The sequence below is a fragment of the Enoplosus armatus genome, chromosome 4, assembly GCF_043641665.1.
Source record: "Enoplosus armatus isolate fEnoArm2 chromosome 4, fEnoArm2.hap1, whole genome shotgun sequence".
Taxonomy (NCBI): Eukaryota; Metazoa; Chordata; class Actinopteri; order Centrarchiformes; family Enoplosidae; genus Enoplosus; species Enoplosus armatus.
Window position 1 is genome coordinate 7026294 of NC_092183.1, and position 12381 is coordinate 7038674.

The 12381-nt window shown below is 40.3% G+C and overlaps 1 protein-coding gene across 2 annotated transcripts in view; it reads right to left on the bottom strand.

Annotated features, from left to right (window-relative positions):
* Positions 1–1270: 1270 nt before the first annotated feature.
* aacs (acetoacetyl-CoA synthetase) overlaps positions 1271–12381 on the bottom strand; it is a 32531-nt gene continuing 21420 nt past the window's right edge. Inside the window, exons 11-18 of one of the 2 annotated variants that reach the window (XM_070904617.1) lie at positions 10868–10932; positions 8052–8174; positions 4134–4247; positions 3113–3238; positions 2768–2837; positions 2122–2180; positions 1509–1711; positions 1271–1408 (exon numbers count right to left, since the gene is read on the bottom strand). In XM_070904617.1, coding sequence (XP_070760718.1) covers positions 1271–1408; positions 1509–1711; positions 2122–2180; positions 2768–2837; positions 3113–3238; positions 4134–4247; positions 8052–8174; positions 10868–10932 — 898 coding nt within the window. The remainder of the gene's footprint in view (positions 1409–1508; positions 1712–2121; positions 2181–2767; positions 2838–3112; positions 3239–4133; positions 4248–8051; positions 8175–10867; positions 10933–12381) is intronic. The other variant, XM_070904618.1, reaches the window with a different exon arrangement.

Genomic DNA, 12381 nt, shown 5'->3' on the forward strand with positions numbered 1-12381 from the left:
TCAGTGGAATAGTGTGACACCATTGGCAGGAATATGTATCCCGTGACCCTCGTGTACGTGCACAAGATACAAATGAAATGGGCACCCACTCTTCGAAACATTGCTCTACAGTGCTACTAGTGGACAAAAACTCCACAGGGTACCTTTAAAGAGGAAATGTATTCAATCTAAGCAGTGAATATGACATTAAAGATGAAGTGACCAAAACCACTGCAGTTCATCTTTAACAGCATTAATTTGCCTTTAGGCTTTGCCACACAGCATGAGGAAAGTGTAGGCTTTAGTGGTGAAATGAACATTTGCTCACTTTCAGATCACACTTGTTCGTACAATAGCTTGATAAATGAGGGCCAATGTGACTAAAAACTTTCCCTTGTAGAGATCTCAATCAATTTGTGCCTTGATGTCTTGGGCAGAATGAAATAGAATCGAGGGTTATAAAGTCAAATGAGGGTTAAGATTTGAACATGTTATACACAAGAAATCCCCAAAAAGTTCAGTACATTTTGTTTTATCTGGAATAGCTACTGTTCATTTATTCAAATTCCTGACATGTTACGAACCTCTGAATCTGAGACTCACTTTGATTAATAGGTTTGAGTCACTATCGTTAAATGCATAATTATAATGTTAACGTAATTTCACAGTCCAAAAATATATATCCATATATATACATTTAATAAACCAACACACCACATAACAAAGGTATGGTGATATGAACCAAAGCCGAGCTTTAATCCCAGGTGTGTTTGTGTGTGTTTATCTGCACACTTCCAGTCTGGGACCCACTCAGAACCAACACCAGGGTAAAGCAGGTGAAACAGAGAGATATGGTTCTTCACTGGCTGATAGCAATCAGACTGTGAAGCCAAAGCAATGCGAAATTTCACTTCTCCATTGTTGGTGCCATCAGAGCATGAGCTTATTCACAAGCGCTGCTGTGCACATTACATCCAAAGCTGAATCTAGTTCAACATTTACTTGCACAACATGGTCGACTAAGAGTTGCTTGATCACTTGACTGAAAGCTAGTCTAAGGAGCAGTTATATATACATATTATTTACCATTTTTGTATCGTATTGATTTTTTTCCTTTTTTAAGCCCTGCACAAAGTTCAGGGGGCCTTTGTAAACTACCCCTGCAATGCACTCCCCATGTCTCTGTCATGTACCTGTAAATTTGAATAAAGTTAATTTAAAAACTAAGCTGAATTCTTGTCAGGTGGTTCTCTTTTGCAGGTCCTCTCTCCAGCTCTGTGAAGCCTCATCTCTAATAGTCTTGCAGTTCAGGAATGTTCTTGTAGAGGTCCAGTGAATCTGGGTTGGAGAAAGCTCCTCTTTGCGCCACCTCCCGGCCAGCAATCACCTGTTTCACAGCCACCTCCACCTTCTTACCGCTGATGGTGTACTGCAGAGGGATGAAGAAAAGGGCTGTCATTCAAGCCAGAACTGAGACAGGATAACCTGACATTTTATTCATATCTGATTGATATTCATATTTCTCTTACAGGAATGTCTCTGGTCTCCAGCAGCAGAGCAGGGATGTGTCGGGCAGAAAGAGCTTTTCTTATGGCTCCTTTAATCTTCGCCACCAACTCAGGACAGAAGGGCTTACCAGGGGCCATCTTTAAGAACAAAATAACTCGCTCTTCTCCGTCAGCGTTGTACTGAGGAACGCAAAGACTGTCTGACACTTCCTCGAACGCCTCCACTGCAGAGAGAAGAGGACAAGGAGACAAAACAAAAATGAGGAGCGCAGATGAGAGACAAGGAGAGAAGAGGAGGTGAGAGGTGAAGAGAGTAAGGGAGCAAAGTTTAGAAGAGAAGAGGAAAAGATGGAGCGTTGGAAGAGTTTGAGGAAATGGACGAGAACAGAGAAAAAATGTCTAACTTTAAAATCAAGCACAGAAACACTGCGTTCCTGTTGTCAATAGTAAGAAGAAATGGTGCTTTTGCTACATTCTGTTGTCTGAACAAATAATGACAAGTGAGCAAAATAATTTTTTTCACCAACATAAACAGGACCGTGCCTTGATTTAAGCTCACAAAAATGCTTTTGCCATTTCCTTTCATCCTTTCTTACACCCACACCCTGTACCACCTGTACTGTTCAAAACTCACCAATGTTGTAGATCTCTGAGCTGCCAAATCGGACTCCGTTGGGGTTCAATGTACCGTCACTGCAGAACAAACACCAGTTCAAGATTCATAACTCTAGTGTCTGTCACTGAGAAGCTGTCTTGCCACACATCATACAACACACTGCAGTGGAGAGAAAAAAATCTGCCGGCATCTGACGGAAACTATTTCAGTTCCAGTTAGCTTATGATTATTTCTTTCTTTCTTTCTACATATACATTATGGAAACTATTCATTCGTCTGTTTATTTGTTTCCATGCTTTCAGTTTATCTCCATTTACCCTGGAAGAACTGAATTCTGATTTAGTGTTTTTTGACATAAAGCAATCTTATACTGTGCCATAAAGCAGCATAAGAGCCGATACAGCCTACCAAGCTTTCTGAACAATATAATGTAGTGCTGTGCCAAATCTCAGGGGGGAAAAGGCAATTTTAAATGACTCACATTCTCTCCAAACAGAAGAAATTCAAAGGATTAGCATCTCATATTCAATATCTGCAATCTGCATAAATTATATTTAAACCTGTCTACTTGCATAGTACCCTAAATAAATTAAAACTAGAGATAAAACATTTTTTATTTTAACATTCAGTGGCTCTCCCCTGTGTAAAACGGTTAATGGCTGACCTTCTGCCCAGCATGACAATGCCTCCTGTCTTTGGGTTGATTTTACAGTAGTCTCCGTGGGCCCACACCCCTAGAGAGAAGGAACACTATTAAATTTAATTATAGAAAAAAACAAATGTAAAACAATAAAATAACAATACATGCAATGAAGATTTAATTTTCATATTTATTACATTCAATTTAACAAATTGAATATAATAATAATAAAACATGCAGTAGTGGAGAAAATAGTTTAAATTAGGCAATATTTTTAAATATATTTTCTCTCTATATTTTTCCTGGGTTCTTTTTTTATATGTATATTGTATGTAAGTGTGTATTTATATACGATGTTTGTGTACTTACCAGGATATGCAGAAAAGTACGCTTTGTGGTATTTGCTCCCGTTCTCGTCATTCCAGAAGTGTGTTGGCTGGCAGGGGATTGGCTTCAAGCAGACAAGCTCCCCACTCTCTCCCCATACAGGCTTACCTGTCCACACACACACACACACACACACACACACACAGGTTTCACAGGAACAAAAAATAAAGTTAGAAGCTTTGGATATACTTTGCCACAACAAACACATCCACTTGGGCACGCACCCATAATCACAAACACACACACTTTGAAACACAGACAGACACACATATAAATCATTCTCAGATAAAACAAAATCACCTGGTTATGTATCCCACACTCAGAGAACCTGATAGACTTCAGTGTGTGGTTTCACACAGGCCTCACCTCCTTCCTCAGGACGGTGTTATAGGCTTAGAGACTGACTAAAATAATCCCCAACTCTTCCTACAAAACTGCCTTTAAATTATCCCTCAATCCACCCTCCTTTGAGGTGGTGGAGACGCGCCAGTACAGCCTGCAGCAGGGATCGGGAGCTGGGGAACAGGGGACTAAAATCAATGAGAAAAACATAGAGGGCTTTGAAGACTCCCAGCAAGATAAAGATCACTCTTTTTTTGTTTGGATTGTTAATGCAAATAGTGTTTCTCTTAAGTTTTGACCTGTGTTCACCCAGGGAAAGTTCAATAATTACTCTTACTACTTTTCAGCAATGGCTTCCTTCAAATTCATACCAATGCCTCCATGTACATCCACATATGGGAGCAACGAAGTATGACCACAGTCTTGTTCCATTAGCTACCAAGCAGCTCCAGAAGCAGATGGGATGTTTGCTCAAGGGCATCTCAGCAGTTTTTGCGATTAAGGATTCAAACTTACAACCTCCATGTGATCCCTAGACCCTGTGGCAATATCTATTGCTCAATAAATCCTTTGATAGAATTTTGGCTAAATATCGAGCAAACACAATAGTATTCCATTTCTAAGCAATTTAGCCACTCTTAACATGCCTACACACTATTACCTTCAATGCTCCAGGCTTCCACAGCTATGCCGAGGTTTCTTGTTTGGATCTCGCCGCGATAGACTGGAACTGTTGGGTTCTGACCCATGAAACATGACACTATGTCAGTGCCGCCTGGGCAGAGAGATGAGAGAAAAACAGACACAGATGGAGAGATTTAGTTGGCCTGAAATGAAACACTTCACTTAAAGTCACCCTGTGGACTTGCTTTGGTAAAAATTCTAAATAAAATAAGTCACTGTTTTGTTTACATTCAACCCTCTTGCCAACACTGTTTTCATCCTTAAAGCCCTACTATACATTTTTTTTTTATATATTTACAATGAATACAACGATGATGCATGGCATGAAAAGCACACAGTGAAGAACTTAAGATAATCTTTACCCAACGCTTTTAAGAGTTTTTCGGTCTCTTGCAGACAAATTACTAGTTTCATGGTGAAAAGAGCTGACATTTTAGCAGCTAATAGCCAGATATTTTTCTCAGGACTGGAGACCAAACTTGGGCTAAAAGACATGTGAATAATGACCACAAACATGACTCAAAATAAATGATAATCTTTCTCTGTGTCTGCTGAATGTGTAATTGTTTGCTAACATAACAATTCTATAAGGTAAATGGACTGAATGACTGAATTGTTTCAGCACTAATGAGGTAAAAACATGTTGGCGTTTCATGTCTGTTATTCTGCTCCTTAGTGGCACAAAAAAAAAAATCAATTAATGCAGCTTTAAGTTGAACAAAGTGGAAGTTATTAATCTAGTTCTAAAGAAATCTGTCTCAAATGTGAAACATACATTTTATAGTTTGTTTACTAACCGGTGGGATAAGGTAAAAAGTAAAGCATCACAGTGACCACCGACCTGAGACATTACTAAACTTAGTATCGGTATCAAGCTGGTATTTTGACAACTCAAACTGGCAGTGTTGGCACCCAGCTCCACCTCCATTGACCTATATAGAAGTTCTACACTGTTGCAGCACATTCATAAAACTGTCATCAACACACACACATACACACATATATAACTGCCGCACCATCCATTTGTCTCTTTCTACCTTCCAATCATCTACTATTTCTGACATGTTCTATTCATCTCCCTTCCCCTTGTTCTATCTCTACCTCCCTGTCTCGTTCCCTCTCCGTATCATAGACTCCATCCATCCATCTTGTTCGCATTCCTCTCAACTGTTCTCTGCCCCTCTACCCCTTCCTTCTCTCTTGCTTTTCTTTCTGTTCTTTACACTCGTTCTCTGTCTCTGTCTCTCTGCCAGGTTCTTTATTGAGCTTTAATTGGCTCCCAGGAGGAAGTGGAAACTTTGTCTTCTGATTAAACACACACACTTATAGTGGGAAGACACGCAATTATTTTATTATTGCACACACTTTAATGGGTGAGTACACACACACACACACACACACACACACACACACACACAGACACACAAGTATATTTTAAGCCAAAAGCCACTTCTTTTTTTCCATCATCAGCCATTTAGTGTGTGTTTGTGTGTATTGTGTGTGTATACACAAGAGGGTAACTTGTCACACGGATCTGATGTTTCTAACAGCACTGACTATTCTGAATAGTGAAGAAAAAGATGTTTTGAACTCCCCAGTTTGTGTGAATATATTTGTGTGCATGTGAGTGTGCAAGTCTGCTTTCATTTGTGTAGGTGTGAGTGCTTTGAACATCCTCTGGCACAGTTTGGGGTCAGACAAAGCCACCAACTGAGACGGTAAGGCAACTAGCTAACCTCTGCATGCCTTCATATATTCAAAAATGAATTATAAAAAGAATACACATAATGAAAGTCACAGGAAGGCTTCAAAAAGACAAATTCAATACACAGAGTAATGGACAATAAAAACAAAAGATGAGGGGTTTTCACCTTTTTCTTTCCTTACTGAGAAGAAAAGAGAAGAGACAAGAAGAGAAGGAACAAAAAGGGGACTGACATATGGGCAGTCAGGCGGAGGTATATTAGGATGGAGGGAATCCAGCAGTGAAAGTGTTAAAATCCCCCAATGAGGAGCAACAGGGGTCTGAAATCCCTGCTGACAAGATAGCACACACACACACACACACGCACACACGCACACGTCCTGAAATACACAAAATAAAATAAATATATAAATAAATACGCTGTACAATATATACACTGTATAATAATATTCACGTTAACTCACGCACAAGTTTGTACACACACACACAGACAGACAGACAGACAGACAGACAGGGTGAAATCGGCAAAGGGGCCAGTCACATATGTCACCGTGACCACCAGTCAGTCACATATGCTGTGATGAAACCCAATAACACACACACACGCACAGAGTGTTGACCTCGGGGGTCAAGGTTAGGTCGGTTGGCAGCCAACAGGGTTGGAGCCTGCTGTTGCCCTTGGCGACAAGGAGGAAACTGACTGAGGCAGGACCTGCTGTTCTAAAGAATACACACACAGACACATACATGAGCACACACACCCTCATATCCATGATCACACACTCAGATCTAGTCCCTTAATTTAAAAAAAAAATCTTGAAGGATAATTCCAATTTAATTACAACTTGGGACTCAATTTTGTAGATCCTTTCTATCAATTTTGACAACATTGTTCTCATCAAAGTAACTGCTGAGATCTGGGAACACTAAGACATTGCTACAACAAAGACTGGCTGGGAGAGACATGAAATGAGTGGTGAAATAAACAGACAGATTGTAAACAGGCCAACAGTTTACAGTTTTTCAACTGGCAACTCTCCAGCTACCAGTCCACACTCCGTTCCATCTGGTCCAAGCTGGACTTGAACCGGCTACGGTCAGGTTCCCAAGTCCCTACGGGCTGAGCTACTACCTCCCAGTATGGTGGTGAGAACAGTCAAATCAAAACCTGGAAGTCAGTCTGTGAACTGTGATCAATGTTTACAACAGACAGTTTGGGTGATCATTTTTACTGTTCACCTGGGGATATGTATGATCATCAAACTGTTCTTGTTTCTTGCCTCATTTGACTTCTTGTTTACGTTGTCATCGTGTCCCCAAATCCCAGAAAACTTGGTGAGTACAATGTGATTATGATGAACAGGAATGATGGCCAAAATATGAATAAATAAGACCCAGGTTATATTAAACCAGATTTTTCCTTTAACAAACCTGAAGTCTGAACAGAGACAAGTGGAGGCATGGATGTTTTCATACAACAAAAATAACTTAAAAGAAAAACATATAGATGTAAATCTATGAGACAATCAGCTCGTACTGTCCCTCTCTCTTTCTCTGTCTCAGGCCAGACTCGTGGGTGACTTTTCAGTCAACGCTTGTGTGTCCAATCCTTCAACCTGCATGTCACTCTGTGCGTGTGCGTGTGTGTGTGTGTATGTACATGTATGCCTCTCTGGCTATGTGCTATACCCATCAGGGTTGTCATTCACAGTGTGTGCGTGGTGCTTAGATGATGTTAGTCTCTGCATGTGTGTGATGCTCCAAGCTGCTACTCAATGTGTGTGTGTGCGTGTGTGTGTGTGTGTGTGTGCGTCCGTAATATGTCAGTCACCCAGGCTGTGCTAAATGTTAAACGTTTCAGGACTCACAGAGAGAGACAGATAGCATTCTATTGCCCTGTCAACATAACAATGGGCTGAAAGGGCCCGTGTTTGTGTGTGTGAGTGTGTGTGGTGGCATTGTGGGTGGTGAGTATGTATGTACAGTTCTATAAAATGTATTTTTCTGAATTTCCTTTGTATGTGTCAGTCCTTTTGTGTTTGTGTCGCAGATGCTTTGTTGTTTTATTTTGCATTTTTGTGTGTAGCTGCTAGTGTTAATGTAGTAGACACCAACAACATTTGGAAAAGCTGCTACTATTTGTACCTTCAGATGGAACTAAAGTATTGTGTCTCAACATCAGTCAGTCACCTGAGATGGAGCCCAGCAGCACGTTGCTCTTGATGCAGCGGTAGACGTAGTCATAGCTCTGAGGTTTGAGAGGAGACCCAGTAGACAGGATGGTGTGGAGAGACTGGAGGTTGTGTGTTTCCGCTGGGAAAGAAAAGAGGACAAAAGATTAATCAAAAATTGCTTACATATATACTGTAGTATATCTACCAAAATATCCCTTATCATCAGGTATTGAACATTTTCAAGTATCAATTGGCAGAGAATGTTTGGTCAGTTTTTTTACTGTTGTTTACTTAATTAGGAGCAGATATTTTGTGATCTAAATTTTAAACTGTATTTTATGTACAGTAGGCACACGTTCTTAAATGGCTGCTTGTGTTAATATAAGAGTAAAAGCTGATTCAGGGAGAAGTTTTATTCTAGTATGATGTTTTCTATAAGAATGAATGTGTTTAGTGTGTTTAGATGTCTTTTGATATGAATCAATATTTTAATCAATATTTAGATATTTGTATCCTGCATCAAGTATAAAGATATCTGTATTTTATGCAGATTACAAAATAGTTCTTGGATAACCACTGAACTTTTAGCACTGATATTGTGTAATGCTGTTATTTTCAAGAAAAACCCTGTCAGAACATGGGCATCCTGTTATGAGCGAAACGTGTCAGAATAAGGAGAGATTCATTGACAAACGTGTGGCAACCAAATACAGAGATGGGTGTAATATGAAACAATGTTTATTCAGAACGAAGATGTATAAAACAACATGATTTTTTGTGATCAGTTTCTCTGCAGACTAACTCAGGTCTTTATTTGGAGCAATGAAGACTTTATAAGCTTCACTTCTATTCCAATTGAGAACTCCGATTTCCACCACACAGTCAGCAATCATTTTGACTAAATTAAGAATCCACACACATAAACTCACACACACACATTTTCAACATGGGCATGCACCTGTGCACAGCTGTGGTTCCATGCATCCCTACATGCTGTTTTAATGCAGTTTGCCACCCTGATGTGACACAGCATACGAGCTTGCATGTACTACAACACACACACACACACACACACACACACACACACACCTTTAGCCTCCGTCCCTAAGGTCCATGCATGCACGCGCTCTGTCACGCACACATGCCCAATCCACAAGCCAATAACACCCTGTAAACTAATAAGCTTCCAGCAACCAACCCTCACCCCATAAACACACACACACACACACACACACACACACACAGTGGGAACTTACTACCCCCCACCATGCCTCCAGGTGTCCAGTCCAAATGTCAGCCCAGGAAAAAGGGCCCCTCCACTGGGGCAGCCAGTGAAGAAGCTCCCCCTACCCTTCCTAGCCCACTGGAGGCATGCTTGTATGCGCGCACACACACACACACACACACACACACACACACACACACACACACACACACACACACACACACACACACACACACACACACACACACACACACACACACACACACACACACACACACACACACACACACACACACACATCTCCCTCTGCCATGCCCTCTTTCTCTAATAAGCATCCAAACATATACACACACACAGTGCCAAATGGATCAAGTGGCTGGCTGACTGAAGGGGGGTGAGGCAGAGACAGACAGACAGACAGACAGGGATGGAGCAATTGGACAATTTGTTTTTCGTGCCTTCCTGTTTCGCCACAAAATTGGGAATGTGTTTAGCTAATTTACAAGTTGCAGACAGACACACACAAAGCGGGTGCCATGAATAAAGATTTGTGGTGATTATAATAGCGCACTGGGAACTGAGACACACAGCAACTGTTTATGCAATAAACATCGGTTATAAGTGCTAATTTAACATTAGGAGAGGAGAGGAGAGGAGAGGAGACAGGACATGGGAAAGAAAGAGAATGGGGAAGGTAAGAAAAGGTAAGGACAAGTAGGAAGCAGCTAAGCATTTGCATTAGTTAAAAGTGGTCATTTACATGAAGATGTGGGAAACAGGAGGACAATTTGAGAGCTTTGATGTAAACCAAATGCCAGCTTATGTAACTAATTTCACTGGTATTTCTTTGTCATTTCCCCAACAAAAGAACTGCACTTCCATTAGTGTGACCCAGGTATAAAAGCTGAAATTTCATCAAAATAAGCACTGCTTGATGGATTGAATTTACTCCAAACAGGATTGGAGCCTTACAATATGAAAAACTGTCTTTTGATTTCTTCTATTGCAATACAGAGAGCAAAAGCAAAGTAGCAATAATTTTAGCAAGCACTTCTATAGGGACTTTTTTTGTCACACAAATGACAAGAGGCAGAGGAAACTGCATATATGAAGGTTAGCAGGAAGGCTAATAAGCACTGGCACAACTCTGATCGGTGTGGAGAACTGGTTCTCTCTCTAGAGAGCTGTGACACTGAAAGCAATTAGTCGGTCCTATCCATGACTCACATGAATTATCATAACAGCACTTTTATCCATTCGATTCAGTGTCAAACACCCAAACACAGGGCAAACTGTTGATTCACGCAGTAAATGGCATAAAGGACATTTAGAGTCAAACAGCATCACTATTATAATCATTATCGTGTCCATCTGCTCTTATTGTTCCAGGTTCCATTCTCAGAGACTAGACGTGTGTCTGTGTCTGTGTCTGTGTGTGTGTGTGTGTGTGTGTGTGTGTGTGTGTGTGTGTGTGTGTGTGTGTGGGGTTAAATACATTTCTCTCGGAGTTCCTGCTTGTTATTTGTGTGCGTCCATGTGAGTCTCTGGATGTCTGTGTTCATGCTCTTGTAGGTGTGTACATATTTGTGCCTGTGACCACAACTCACCGGGTTTCAGGTTCCTCTCCTGCAGCACAGACAGCCATTTGGCCCCAGTACCAAAGATAGTGATGCTGGAAAAGAGAAAAAGATAGACAGAGACAAGAAAAAGACGGAAATTAAAATTTTAAGCATACCGATATGAAAGGATCAACAAGGCATTTTCTTCCAACATAAAACAAATATATATATATTTCAACCCCAATCCTTCCCATAAGTGGAAGATGTTGTTGATTATTTTCGGGAAAAAACAGAACTTGCGTCATGTTGCCAACAATGACAGCCATTGCAAAAGCCCTCCTACATGCATGTATTGTATTCTGCATTGTGACAGCAGAAACTTTAAACAACAGAACCAAATTAGCAAACACTATGAATCATCCTCTGGGGTGTTGTGAATATTGTTGCCAAATTTCATGGCAATCTGGCTGGTCATTTTCAAGAAATCTTGCTCAAGACCAAGTGTTGGACAGATAATTGGATGGACAGACAGGCTGACGAACTGTGTGACATCATGATCCTTTACCATCATTTACACTGTACATCAAAATTAAACAAGTAACAACCCTTTTCCAACATACCATGCTTTATTCCCCAAATGTTTTGACTGTCTTCATCAGGATGGTGATGAATATTATAGTATATTGGAGAAAGGTTTGAATAATAATCTAAATGGTCAGTGAGTACAAAAGTTAAATTCAGTAGGAGACACTTAATTCAAGAAATTTACAATTAATAGTTGACGGTTATACAGTTAGATTTGGCAGAAAAATCTTATTTTCAATAGCAACTAACGTGATAATTTAACATCTAATATCCAGTATAGTGTGTAAATATACAGTATAAATAGGGATGAAATAATATGAAATTGGCTGAAATGGAATGCATCCCTGACAAATACAAAAAAAAGTCGTGTGACATCTTATCAAACAAAAAGTTAAAACTTCACAATTCGGAATTATACATGTTGCTTTACATAACATATTATTCATTATGACCATTGATATTTTGTACAATCACTCCAAAAATAACTTTTATTCTTAAATTTGCAAGTGGGAGTAAAAGTGAAGAATTACGCCCCAGAGAACAAATCCCCTCTTAATGAACATACATGAACATCAGATCTTAGTTAAGTTGGGGAGGGAGCTGCAATAGCAACCGGCCTGTATTGGCAGAGTAATACTGAGAAGTGAGACGTGACAGTGTTATAAAAGCCACTACTATACACTTGTATAAATATGATTGGATGTTACTATGCAGCTGGTGAATGAGGCACTGATGGTGAAGAATGATTGAAGGAGCTGATGCAAGCGCGACTTTAGCGCTCACCCAACAAATAGTGCTCCATTTGTTGCCCTGAATCTCTGCATGACAAGGCATAATTTCAATGTCTGTGTGCTGAATGTAATAATATAAAAAAGGGCAACAGTTACTGAACAGCCTTTGCCCTTAATCCCATCTGCTCCAGTGGAGCTGCTCAGTAGCTTGGTTGTACTAGGAAGCTCCCAGGAGAGGAGTGTGTG